The sequence below is a fragment of the Lissotriton helveticus genome, chromosome 3_1 (genome assembly GCF_964261635.1).
Source record: "Lissotriton helveticus chromosome 3_1, aLisHel1.1, whole genome shotgun sequence".
Lineage (NCBI taxonomy): Eukaryota > Metazoa > Chordata > Amphibia > Caudata > Salamandridae > Lissotriton > Lissotriton helveticus.
In genome coordinates this window covers 1657096362-1657110778 of record NC_136061.1, presented here as the reverse complement: position 1 = coordinate 1657110778, position 14417 = coordinate 1657096362, and the positions used below count along the sequence as shown (strand labels likewise).

Here is a 14417-nt window from a genome sequence, read left to right as displayed (position 1 = left end):
AATTGCGTTCTATTGTACAACTTGGCTGGACGTTACAAAATCTGCGTTCAGGCTATGTGCCTTGGCGTTTAATCAACACAACGTCACTATTTAATATCTTTAACCTTACTGATAAACAGATCAGTTTGGCACAGAAGGGTGCTGACTATACAATTCTGAGCATTGAAAAACTTGAGAGATTACCATTGACAATGTCAGAACGACCTGTCATTGAATGGATAATACATGGGATAATAAATATTCCGATAACAACTTTCCAGTTTCAATACTGCCAAAAATATATACAGGCAGGCCAGTATGAAAGGTTGGGTAAAGGATACATTAAGTCAACATGGAACTTGCCCTATACACACTCATGTGTTAGTAATAAAGGACAAAGTGTGTTCCTTAGTGGCAATAATTGTGAAAGGTCACTAAGCGGTACACTTCTGTGTCAGGGTATTAGTTTGCATGGAGCCTGTGAAGGGACTTCAAATAACCTTTCATGTCACCAGCTAGGCACACCTGCAACACAAATAGAACCATTCTTTAGGAGACTCTCGAACGGGAGTTACATTCTAATTGTAGATCGCAGATGTTGCAGTCTGCTGCCCGGAAAACCTTATCTCATAACCGTGACTACGAAGGTCATGTGCTGTGAACGAGTATTGTTCCCAAACGATGCCCGAGACAGGGAGGCAAGGTTATGGCCCAGTTTGAAAATTTCTTCTATTCGAATTGATACTTTAAGCAGAATGAAGACAGTGCTCCTACAGACGCCAACCATGTTAGCGTCATCAAAAGAAACGTATGATCTCCAAGTTGCAAGGACAACTGCTGAGATTCATTCACTGTTATCAACCAATTCCCCCATACGTTTCGCAGAAATACTGAGCGAAATCTTAAATATTTCTGATACAAGTGGAATCGCGAGTGTATTTAAGACAGTGTTTTCGGGAGCTTTAACCCCATTCAAAGCCATCCTGGGTATTTTTCCTGATTTTGTTCATTCCATCTTTGGCGGACTTCCTCTCCTTTTGGGACTAGTGGCAGGCATCCTATTTTTGATCCTGTTACTTCGCTATGGCAAACCACGTCACAGACAAGACACCAGCGATAATGGAAGAAACAATCCGAGCTATTGGCTACCGGGACCGCATAACTAAAGTCCTTGGACTAGCACGGCTACGAGATTTAAACATGACTTGGTTTCTTTCATTTAGACCGATGTGGCAAAGTTGTGTTATGCCTGTATTAAGGTACTTGCTATGCGGCGAAGAATGCGTGTTGGACACCTGTCTGACACTACAATCGGATGTGCCAATGGACGCAGAGACTTTGTTGGGTCCGGTAACGGCTCATGCATTGTGCTGTCCCCAGCGGCTACCAATCCTGATGACGGCATTCGTGGAGACTTCACCACTACGATTGAAGAGTTGTGAAGTACAAGATGAAAGCAGCATCGATCAGGTACGACCTTATGTCAGCTATGCTGATCGAAACATCAATGAAGGCAATCATGCTCATGAATGCATGTTACAAAATTTTTCCGAGTTAGTGGAACTTTCGCAAGAAGCAGTTGACAGTTTTTTCGAAAGTCTCAACAATATGATGTTTTCACCAGAGCAGAAAGAATGACTTTGAACAAACTAGCACACGGCGTTCCATACACCCTGAATTTGGCCTTCTACTTTGAAAATAAAGCAATAAGAAATTTTCTCACCAGTTTTTACGGAGAGCGAGACAATTTTTTTCCCCCCTTCCATTTCCAAAAATATTTACGATTTTTTGGAACACTTATCTTCTGCTTAAAGAAAAACTATTCTTAGAGAACAAAATTTCTAAATTTAGCTACTCTAGAGACATTAGCTACCCTTTAGCATGTTCGCAAGTATTTATGATTTTGTGATGAGATGGTCTCGAATTATTTTCTTCTGTATTAAGAGCCATTTCATGTGTAATTTCCGCATTTCGTTCATACTGATTTCAAAATATGCGTTTAGATTTAGCATTATTATACTGCTTGAAGTGCATATAGTAACTATACTCATCTTTTCGTGTATTTTGCATTTCCAAGTTTCAAAATGCATTTGATTGTATTTTGGGGTGGTTCGGTATACACATGCACTACAGTTTTGTTTACTATGCCTAGATTTGTAAATATGGACATAGATTACGTGGAGTGGGTGTGATGTATTTACTATGGGTACTGTATCGATCCCCCTATTTCTGACCCTTGTCTGGTTAATAATTAACTAGCAGCCATTCAACTGCACAGAAACCCGTTATCTGATTAGCCAAACAACGGCACAGAAGCCCGTTATCTGATTAGGTCATAGCGCATGCCATCTCATTAGGCAAGCACTATTCCTCCAGCCCCCTAATAGGCATACGGTGTTGTCAAAACAAATCAAACCTACCACGACCTGGGAAATCCCCACAGACATTGTTTTGATTTAACCGAGAACTTCAGTAAAGAATGTGCGAACGACCAGTTCGTATGACATCCTTATTGACGTATTTATGTCCATCCTTACGTCAATCTCGGCACCTTTCAGGTATAAATAATACCGACATTGCCTTAAGCAAACACACGAGGTGGTGACAAGATTGGAGCAGCGAGACTTGCCGAGGAGCCCAGCTGACAGCGAAGCCCACAGACGCTGCCCCTCCTTTCTGACGCGCTGAGAGAGAGACGCTGCCTTTTCTCCTGCCGAGAAATCCAGCTCCGGCGCTTCCAAGCCGCCCTCGCAGGCAGCTGGAATATCAAGCCCTGAGATAGAGATACCAACCCTCCAGCCTTCTAAATCCCAGGTACTGAACTGAATAACCCTTTGTAGAGAATTCTTGAAGCAGACCCTTGGCAAAACAAACTTAACTTAAACTGCTACTTATCTACTCCCGCCCATGTATTAGGCTTAGGTCAGGTACATTGGGGTAGGCGTAGTTAGAAGCACCAGTTGAGTACGATTAGTCAATGTATATATGTATGTATCTATTTTATCCATTTTAAGTATCATATGGCTAAGAAACCATATCAATGCCTTTACAGTATTATTTTATAATTCTGTTATTACTGTATGCACTTTACTTAACTATAAGTATTGCAATAATAGCGATTCATTTCTCTTGTATGAGAAAAGAGACTGATCAATAAATAACATCTTTTTATTGAACACGCCTGTCTCTTCCTTTTCTCTACAATCTGGTGAAACTAAGAATGCACTGAACTGACTGAGTAAAATAAGTTGTCTTTTGTTTTCACACGACTCTAGAGATACACTCTTGATTAGGGGAGAGCAAAGTTGTCATGTTCTATGGTTGTCAGAAACTAAATCCCTTCTTGTCTATCCAGGGAGGTTAAACTCCTCCTTGTCTATTCGAGAAAGTTTCTAGTGAACTCTGAGCTAGCTGGCAAACATTAAACTTTAAGTCTAATATCGACAGTAGAAGACCTAGTTAACCTCTGTCCTACGTCTATACTATTGAAGATATTATTCCAATGCGCAGAGCCTATTGGGATAATAGGAACTACACTACAGATCTGCTGATCCAGACGGTTTGGGGCAGAACAAATGCAGAAGACTTGTGGAGTCGAGTCTATATATCGGGTGGATCAGGTGGGTCTTCACGCTTTTTTTGGACCTTCGGATGTCAACTTGAGACAAAGGTATGGTGTTCCAGAGGGCTAAGCATTGAAAGGAAGTATTTGGTGGCCAAAGGGCATATAGTCGGATACTATAAGAGCAGCAATTTGGATAAGTATTGCAACAGCACTTCAAGCAAAATGTGTTGAGTTTTTACAAGCAGACAACATAGGTCTCAAATTTTGTGAGCTATGGAACTTAAGCATTGTTTTGGCATGGACATTCATGCAGTACTCAAATGGCTTATGAGGCTCTATACAATGATGAGTGCAATTTGGTGGAATCAGCAGTAACAGAAAGATCCTATCAAAGCAACAAAGGATGTAAACTGGGTCTTGGTTGGTAGGAGTTGCAGGCCCTGAAGTACTATATGAGCACTTGTTCAGCATCCAGCTTTACCCCTACCCCACAACATGCACCTCACGCTCTCTTCATCTTTCGCCAGTCCAGACCACTTTAGAGCAAGAAAAGGCATCAAGTAAGGTATATGGTGTACTTGGTGTCAGTTACGGAAGGCACACCGAGCCAGCTTTGATTGTCAGGAAGCCTTCTAGGGTACAATTCTGTGAAGATCATTCTGTACAACTCTGCCCTTTCACATTTCCTCAGGAGGTAGACACAAAAAGAAGGTGTTGCTGCCTACCTTCTCATTACAGGGCAAGGCAGGTGGGCCCCCAGGGGCATAAGAGGCCGAACGCAACTACACAGGAACTCAGCTGCATGTGCTGCTGCTTCTGTAGCAGACAGGTAGGCAAAAGTGTTCACAGGCAGGGAAGCTCCCCAGAGGAGACAATGCCATAGGGTTGGCCCAGCTATACTAAGGTGACTACTGCAGCACACTAATCTCGTCACAGATCGAGGCCTTTTGCCTTTCCCCTGTGTTCTTCCCCTGATCACAGAGGTCTGCGTTTGATAGAGCAACTAAGAGTTTCAAGAACATCATGTTGGGGAATCTGCAAGAAGCCACGCACCTATCTACATGCAACCAGGAGTAGCCTGTAGAGGTTCTCTCAAATCAACAGAGAACAAAATAAAGACTCAGTAAGCCTGACCTACTCCTTCCTAACTCTTACTCTCTTTACTTTCAGTTCTCCTCACAGCCACTCCTTGTCTTAACTCACAACGCGTTACAGTGTAGAGCTAGCTGCTTCACCTTACTTCCCCTTCCCTATCCCTCTTCATGCAGTGGGCCTCTTAGATTAACATTTAGAAAAGCAAATGCAGCCTATAAATTTTTTTTGAATACAACTCACTTACCACCAGCCACCCAGTCCTCAAAAAGAGAACTACGCCAAAAATGTTGATCATGCAGGACGTGAAGACTCCATCCCAAGTACCGAAGAGCACTGGCTCCCACACAAACAAAGGAATCTTCCACCATGGTTCCGTCTGACTCTGAGTTACCTGGTGAAGGAAAATACTTCATAATTTCAGATTTAGGATCACAAAACTGCCCTTTTTATCCTGAAAAGTAGCTGCATGACAGAGTTTCGATAAACAGATTATTCTGTTACATGTACAATAAATAATGGTGTTATATGACGCAAGCTTGTTAATCATATGCACTGTGGGCGCTGATTCCTCATGAACTGTTGTAGAAAATAGTTGCATTGACCTTTTTCACACAGGAATTGTCAAACTGTTTAAATAACAAGTTGGCCTGGGCGAGACCATAAATTACTACGCTTGAATAGTGATCTAAGTAATGGGCCATGTTATGTCTTCAGCAAAAAAAGCTGAGAAATACCTTTTTAGCTATGGATGTATTTACATACATGCAAATGTTAACTCATAAGCATTTAGGTAGTTAAGTCTCAACAAACTCCTGACTCCTTGCTGCACATAAAATACATGAGATGTATTTCTCATCCCCAACCAGTGACTGTGCTTGTGCGCACCCATTTAACTATTTACAATTTCTATAAAAATGTATTTTCTTGTCTAGACGGTAGATTAATTGCAGGTAAAATACATATTGGAGACCATCTGAAATACATTTTCTACATCTCAGGAGAGAGCTGAATGCACAACCCATCAAATGATCCGAGGAGCATATCCACCAGAGCGGATCCAGGAGGACTGATTCAAAGATCTGCACTCGAGCTGAGAGGCTCTATTGGTGTAGGAACCACTACTATTTCAGGTACCACTGAAGGCCCCTTATCCGCCTTTTAGCATGCAGTTCGGCCAGGATACAAAGAGTCTTCAGACACAGCAGGCACAGAAGTGTAAAACTGGGATCCATATTAAGGTAAAAAAACAAAGCAATCATGTCACGTATGTCCGGAATTCTTAGATGAGAAGGAAAACCCTTCAAGCGGTTCATTTCCAGTATCTCCCCTATGAAGATCAGTCTCTGCATGGTGGGAGATGTGACTTCAGAGCATGGAGCCTAATGTCAAAATCATGGTAAGGGTTATAGTGCACCAACGGCGTTCCATGACCAGCACCCTGAGACCCTGCATTCACCAGCCAATCGTCCAACTACAGAACTACATGGACTCCTGACCTCCATGGTGAAACTCCAAAGACTATGAGCACGTTTGTGAAAACACATTAGGCAGTCATCAGTCTAAATTACGGGTTCAGATTCAGATTCTTTATTTCCTGCATAGTTACTTAAAACCATTGCAAAATTGTTACATAAAATACAGAAATAAATTAACAAACTCATCAGTATGTGTATCTAATTAAAAACAAATGTAAAAAACCCTTGTTGGGAACATCTTTGCCATTATAAAGTCTGAGTTATTTGTAGGCATTGTTTGGGACTTTTTGTGTCTTACTACTATGAAATTAATATGTATTATTTCTAGTCCAGTAATGGGTTTCTTTGCAGGTCATCATGATTGTTTTAGTCCAGTTATCTCAGATTATTGTGAGGGTTAACCCTTTACTTCTAGCAGTATGTTCTAGTCGTGGTCTGGTTAGGAACATATGGTTTTTAGCATTGTGCAGCCTGAGCCTTGTTCTGTTTCCGCTGACTTGGGCATTTTTTGTTGAGCCAACATAAGAAATTTGACCAATCTACAGTTTAATTGTGTATTTCCTGGATTAAAGCATGCTAACACTGCTTGTCTCCTGGTCCTAATGCCTTTCTGTCTGAAGGGTTCTTTAAAAAGCTGATTCCGTGCTTGGCACAGGTCCTTGCATAGGCAGATTAAGAGTAGTGTAGCGCCTCGTTTTGTGTTGCACAGCCTGCACGACTCATGTGCTAGTGGCCTTTGCCATGGTGGGAGGTTCGAGGCGCATGGAAGGATTCCCATCCTGTGCCTCAAGAAGTTCGTTTTTATGGACTTCGAGTAGCCCTGGTTGAAGTACAATTGTGGAGCCAGTGTTTTATAGGAGTTAAGGGTCATCCAGGCGTGCGATCTGTTTGAGAAGGTTGCTTTATCTTCCACCAGAGAGATTTGTTTTAAGGATTTCCAAACAAGTTTCTTGAAATTGGAATAGTCGATTTGTGCATTCCAAAGTTCTGTGAGTTGGGTAGATTCTAGGGCTAGATGTAGGTAGCTTCTGGCTTGGGACTGCTCCCTGTGCTGTATGTCCTGCCACAGCAGATACTTTAACGTATTTGAAGTGGCACTTCTGATCCTGTGCAAACAGATAATATATGCACCATGCCCAGCTAGATCTTGCCGTAGGAGGCCAAACTCCAGCCTTATTTGAGCCGGTGATGTATAGGATGGAAGGCTGAACAAGATTCTATTGGCCTTGACCTGTAAGCTTTCCAACACTTTTGCATCTCTTCCCCGCATTGCCTCACTGCCATAGGTAATTGAGGCGAGTCATTTGGCCTGGAGTACTTTCATAAGGGGGGTCAGGGTAGGCCCCATTAGTTTGCTTGCAAGATTTTTCATTGTTAATGCAATCAGCAAACCTTTCCTTCTAACTTCCTCTTTCTGATGGCTAAACGTCCCATCCTTGTCAAATGTCACTCCAAGGTACTTGTATTCTTGAACTGGGACAAGTTTTGTACCGCAAAGGAACCAGCTTTTTTGCAGGTTCTTTTTTATTGTTTATTGACATTGTCCGTGTCTTGCTCAGATTTATTTTTAGGTTGTTTTCTGAGGCATAGTTCTGCATTGCCGTCAGTAGATGCTGGAGGCCAACGTGCGTGTGACTGAGCAAAACTATGTCATCGGCATACATGAGATTTGACAGTGTTTGCCCTCCAATCCTTGGTGAGTGAGAATTGCAGGTGTTGAGCGCCTTTGGAAGGTCAGCCATAAACAGATTAAACAGGGTCGGGGCAAGAACGCAGCCCTGTTTCAGACCCTTTGTTGTGGGACCCTTTGCGGAGATGTGTGAGCCGCCACCTAATTTCATCTGCACCCAGGTGTCCGAGTACAGAAGTTTTAGCATGTTTCAAGTGAGCTGAGGTATGCCCCATTGAGCCAGTTTTCCCCATAATCTGGCCCTATCAACGTTATCAAAGGCAGCACTGAAGTCAATATAACATAAATGTAAAGGTATTTGTGAGGCTTTGGCTGCATCGATTATTAGCGAGATTGTGAGGATGTTTGTGGATGTACTTGCCATTTTGCGGAAGCCGGTCTGATTCAGCGGTATTGTAGAGTTCATCTCCGCCCAGTTTGTTAACTCCTCTAATACAGTGCCCGAGAAGTATTTTGCTTCATCGTCTATTAGAGCTATTAGGCGGTAGTTGTTGGCCTAGGCTTTATCACCTTTTTTGTGGATTGGCACTATGGTTGAGCCTTTCCATGATTCCGGTATTCTATTTAACCGCCTGACTTCCAGAAATAAAGGACACAGGATATCCGCCCAATCCTCACGCATAGCTTTAAACAGGGCTGGTGGAATTCCGTTTGGACCCTGGGCCCCTTCCTTCCTCCCTTTGACTATCAGCTTCTTGATTAAGAAACGCTGAAAGCGGTTGTCTGAAGTCTGAGGGCTGTTGTCTTTGAGCAGGAGCTCCTGGTCCCTCGTCCCCGAATTACTAGCTCCATCTTGGTCTCCAGATGTCCTGCTTTCAGCCATTAGCGTTCCAGCACTATCAGTCTGATTATTAAAGTTAGTGGTTAGAAAATGTACTTCCGAAATGTGAGACCCAATACCCTTATGGTGTGGGTGAATAATCCCTTTCACCGTCTTCCAGAAGCGGGCACTATTATTGCTGTTTGTATTGTGTAAAAGTTTTGCCCAAAATACATTCTTAACGTTGCTGTTGATGTTCAATTTCAGACTTTTTAATTTTGCCCTTTGCTTATTCAAGGGCGCTCGAGCAGTGGTATTCTCTGGGGATCTTCTCAGCCAGCGTAGTAGTGTAGGGTTTATTGATTTTTTGGTGAGCTTCAGCTGCTGTCTCTGGTCCTTCGAGATTTTATTCTTCTCCCATGCTTTCTGGGAGTTGTTTTTTGTTTCTGCGTATTGATCTAAAAGCTTGTCCGTGAACTGTTCCCAGTGGTCAATTTTGTCTTCCGGGCTGAATATTGGCGAGTTAAAGCATTGGATTGCTGCTTCGGCCTGAGAGTTTGTATTATTTATTGTGCATTTTATCCTTCTTAAATTGGACATGGAGATGCGCCCCAGAATTACATCTGTGCTGATAGGTCTAGCTATGGTCGCTGTTATTTGAAATTCTTGTGGGCGATGGTCGCTATCGCCCTTATCCCCCATTCTGTAGCCGAGTATGTATGGAAAGAGAGCAAAGCTTACAAAGGTATAGTCCAGTATGGAGCTTGTTGTAAGAGAATAGTAAGAGTCGACAGGTGGAGTGTCATCCGCGAATCTTCCATTTAAGGCTCGCAGATTTAGATGTTCTAGTTCTGCGAGTAGGCAATTATTGGAGTGCTTCTTCTTTCTATTCGGTGGGTGACTTTGTGAAGAGATATTATGAATTCCATTTTGTATAGCAACTTCCTCTCCTTGTGACGAACCTATAAGATACTGATTTAGGTCCCCTGTCAAAATGAAGTTCGGATTTTCCATCACTGTTGCGAACTTTGCTACTTGATTTACAAGTTCGGTGGAGTCTCACTTTCCATTTGGGATGTACATATGAGTTAATCAGGCACACTTCCAATTCTTTGACCTCTGTCAGGATTGATATTGTGACTGCCAATATAGTGTTTGATGATGAATCCATAAGAGTTGGTGAGGGTATTCTTGTTGAGGAGACATATGTTGCCAACTCACCAGAGCAATGGCTATTTCTGACCATTCTTTTTGCTGAACTCGCAAAGGAAATTAAGCCCTCAATGTTCTAGGGAACCGAGAGCCAGGTTTCCTGTAGAAAGATTATGTCCAAATTTGTGACTTATTGCTGGAAGTCTGGGTCCTCAATTTTGGTGGCTTAGCCGTTTATGTTCCATGAGCAGAATCTAAGAAGGGATTCCTTTGTTCCGCTGTGGCTTTGAGCTTCCTCATAGCGTCAGTGCTCCTCTGAGCGTAAGATGATGGTTCGCGATATTGATTCCTTATTCAAGCCTTGGGTTGTTATAGCTGCTGCATATTGTGCCGTTTTTTGTTGATCCCAGTCCATGTTGGGGCTCTGTTGGCGGGATCTGCCCCGTGCTCCTCTGAGTACACAGTATGAGTGTAGTTGGCGAGTTGTTGATGCTGGGCTTCCTTCACTTAGTAATGGCGATGAATAGGCTGGTTGTTTGAAAGGAACAATTTCTATGCCCCAGCTTTGAAATATGTCCAGTTCGGCTAAGATTGCTTCTGCAGTTTCGCTTTGAGTCCACATTGTTTTTGTGGCCTCTAGGCACTGAGGGTTGGTAGAATGTATGAATTCTATAGAGAGTCGATCTGTTGACCTTATGCCAGTAAGATTAGGTATTGACCCTGTTAATCTCTGGATGTTGCCTCGATTCAATATGTCCTGAGGTCCCTTGGAGGTAAAAAGAGGGTAAAATACCAGAACCTCTGCTGCCTGGTGTTTTCTTGGATTTGCTGTCAGCAGTAGATTTGATGTGTGTGGCAGTTCTGATTGGAGTATGCTGGCAGTTATTTCTTTAGACTGTATTTCCAGTTTGATACTTGGTGTTTCGGCCATGGAGGTCCTAAGGAGAGGCTTTTCCTTGCTTGGCGTGGGTGAAGATTGTTTTGTTACTTGTCCTTTGTGCTGTGCCTCTCTGACTGGGAGCCTCCAGCTGGATCTTCCATTGGGATGTATGATTGGCCCTTTAGATTCTTCCGGCAATGGCTCCAGATTTGACCCTCCTGACTTAACTGTCGTCCCCCAAGATTCTCGACTAGGCCCGTTGTTTGAGGTCAAATTGATGTTAATATTTTTGTGATTTGTGTTAGATACCTTTTGGGCTTTCGCAGTGCACACTTCTTCCCTTGGTTCATATGAGGGCACTGGGTTAATGTGTAGAACCCTTGTTTCTCCCATCGAGTCTTGGCATTGTAATTGCTGTTTGTTATGGCCGCTATCCAGGATTGTTGTGTGAGGAGTGATGGTGAAAACTTGTTTTCCCTCTTCTTTACGATCCTTGCTAGCCCTATATGTGATACTTTGACCGTTATCTTCTCCCATTTCTCCGTGTACCCTAGTTGCACGTGCCTGGTGTACGGCTTCTTCTTGATTTCTAGAATGATTAGAGGTATTTGTTGCCAGTTGTGTTTGTTTTGCAATGATTACATCAGCTGAGTTACACTCACGTTTGTTGGCTGATCTGAGAAAATGGGGACAAAAGCTGTTGCGCTTGGAGGGGGCTTTTGGTTACGCCCCTTCCTTTTCAGTTGGTGGCGCTGCTTTGCATTCAGTTTTGGAGATCCGCCATATCTGGGACTTCCCTTTCCCTCTGTACCTGCCTTGACATTTCCTCTATGCGTATTGCTGGTTACTTGGGCGTTAGATGGTCCCTCTGAGTTGCTGGAATCGCCTTGGCGTTTTGCTGTTTTCCCTGCTGTTACAGTTTGGATATCCTTGACCAGGCTGATTAGAATTGAGGGCAAAGTCGATAATTTATCGATGACCTGATCGCAATTGCATCTGAGTTGGGAGTTGGATTGGGCTCTTGTTATTAATCCATTCCATCCCAATTTCTCGTTGATACCGGCGGTAAAAACTGCCAGTGTGTTCAATAATGTTAGTTGGATTTCCATTTTCTCAGATTGAAATTGCAGTGAGTTAACAGCCAATTGTATTGTGTTTAGCAGTGACGCCCAAACCCCGACATTTTGATTATTTGCTTGCGCAAGCTTTTCTGCGCCTTTTTTAGGTTGTTATGTGGGGTATTTATTCTCAGAGGGTTCTATGGTGGTGACCTCACTTTGTTCCTGTTCCTTTTCCTTTTCTTTATCATGTTTTGGTGAATAGGTTGCAAGCAGTTCTTCCCATTCTTGTGTGGTCAGATAGGGCATTGACGCCCTTGCATCTTCTATCTGGTTTAGATCCTGTGTCCATGCTTCCACTCCTTTTCCTCCAATTTGTTCAAGTAAGCATCCTTGGTCAAGGGGTGGCATAGTTGAAAGTGATTTTTCGCTTGAAGAGTCCATTCTTTTGATGAAGGTACTATGATTACTGGACAAGATGATATTTCTGAGAGTATCATTGGTAGCGTTGACTTGCTCAAAGTCCATTCTCCTCGTAGCTCCTTTGGTGTCACTCTCAGCCTTTGTTTTGTTAAAGCCCCCGTCCTTATCCCTAGCATCTAATTTTGGTAGAGATGTGGGCCTCTCATAAAGCTTATGTTCCGTAGTAGGAAGCTCTTGAGGGCTGATTTTTGTTGGGGAAGGTCCTAAGTCCCCTGGCGAGCCTGCTAGAGGGGCACTTACTGGCACTTGTGTCCATTGAGGCTGTGGCAAGGTTCGGGTTTGGTGTGGTGATTGGTCTAGTACACTTTCTACTTCGCTGTGTTCTTTCCGCGCTGAGTTTTGGATGGAGGTTTGGGACTGCAACGGTAACAGCGGAGATTGCAGACCTTTTAGGGTTGAGGTGTTTCAGAAGAGGGCTGACCCTGGGTCCCTTAGGAAATTTAATTTTGTGTAGATCTTCGGTTTACTGGAGTTTTTAGCCCTGCTGTGTTCTGGCCGTGCTGCAGTCTCACACTGTGGATGGTCCAGCGTAACTAATGATGGTTCTACACTTTGCACAACTCCAAGATTTTTTTTTCTGGCCTTTTCTGCTCTTTGATTTTGATGGCAAAGCCTCTCTTGTTCTGCCGGACCTCATTTGGTCTGTATGCCGCAAGTTGGCGTATCGCGTGTCGCTAGCTGCTTTGGCAAAGATCTCTTCTGCTATCGCTTGCTTGCCCACGTGGTCAGACCAGTCTTCCTACTAAGTCAGGGCTAGACTGGGCTTAACCAGTCTTTAATGTCTTTGATATCTTTTTGGTATTTTACTGGCTTCATTGACTTTATTGCTTTACCTCTTTTTAACTATTCTTTAACAGGTTGCTGTCTGCAGTTCGCTGTATTCTATTTAGTGCTAGTGCTTGCTTTCTGTTATAGGGGCGTTAAAGTGAGGTTGCTGCCACTATCCTTATGCCCGGTTAACACCAGTTAAGACGGTGAAGTGGAAGTGATGGGAAAGCTAAAGAGCCCCGCTGTGAAGGTTTTAGACAGTTGCCCGCTCTGTGCTCTTTGCTCTATGCTTTCGCATATGAGCTAATGATCCAGAGTATTCCTGGTGTTCCTGGTATTCCTGGTACAACGGGCTGTAGGGGAGCTGCAGGGGGGCTGGTGCGGAGAGGCTGGTGCGGGTACTCGGGAGTGGATAGGATCCGAGGACTAGCGCAGAACTAAACAGAGCTATACAGGGCGAGTAACAAAGGGAAGAGGCCACAGGAGAGCGGCAAGCGACGAAGAATGCGCATGGGAGCAGAAGCAGGAACTTGACAGGTAGAGGCCCCCCCACCTGTCTCCTGGCTCAACCCGAGGTGTAGCGCTGTAGGTCTGTTGCTGGTACCCCAAAACTCCCCGTCAGGCCGCCGGTGACTCACCACTCCGTGCCTGTCCAAGGCCTCCTCCTCTCTCCTCCTCACTCCGGTGACAGAAGCGCCCACTTGCCTACCTCACCTCGCCTCACAGTGTCTGCTGAGCTTCGCTCACCATAATACCCTGCCAAGGGCGGGAACAGCGGAGCCCCGAAAACGGGAAGTCGCCGGCCGTAGCTTCAAAGTTCAGGTGGCAGCACCCGTGATCTCCCGCTGCCATCAGGAGAGCTGCGGGCCGTGACCTCCAAAGCGGTCAACACTTTGATCTCCCGCTGCAGTCTGTGAAGCCCAGTTCGGAAAGGGAAGGGGCAGGGGCAGGGGCGGGAGCAGGGGGGCAGGGGCAGGGGCGGGAGCAGGCGGGCAGCGGCAGCTTCCTGGAGCTCTGGCGTTACGCGGCTGGTGCATTGGCGTTTGGCACACCGACTCTCTCTGACTCTTTGCAAAACCCGGAGCGGAAAGAAAAGGACTAAATTGCAGGGCCATGAACTGATAGTACTGAGACCCCACGTCTGTGTTCTGGGCAGGGAGGTCTGGTAGTAAAAAAAACAGGCATTCTGGAGGTCCAATTACACCAAACACTCTAATTGAGGGCCACCAAGTACTTCGCTCAGGGATAGCATCCTGAATTTGCCAATGAGGGTTGAGAATGGGCCTCCATCCTTCTTTAGCAACAAGGAGTAAAGGGAGTAGAATTCAGTGCCCTTTTCTTTTAGAGGCATCACTTCCATGGCCCCTCTGCTTAGCAGGGCAAAACGTCTACCACTAAAAAGGAGGTATCTTTCGGAGAACTACACTGCAAGATCTTCAGTCCAGGAGACTTACATTTGAAGGGGCATTTGGATCAGCTTCGAAGTTTGTTGCTGCTAACAGTGTTGTGCCG

The 14417-nt window shown here is 44.3% G+C and overlaps 1 protein-coding gene across 1 annotated transcript in view; it reads right to left on the bottom strand.

Annotated features, from left to right (window-relative positions):
- Window positions 1-14417, bottom strand: part of SLC12A8 (solute carrier family 12 member 8) — an 838951-nt gene that overhangs the window by 494926 nt on the left and 329608 nt on the right. The window contains exon 3 of the mRNA XM_078682439.1: window positions 4884-5030. Within this exon, the coding sequence (XP_078538565.1) occupies window positions 4884-5030 (147 nt within the window). The remainder of the gene's footprint in view (window positions 1-4883; window positions 5031-14417) is intronic.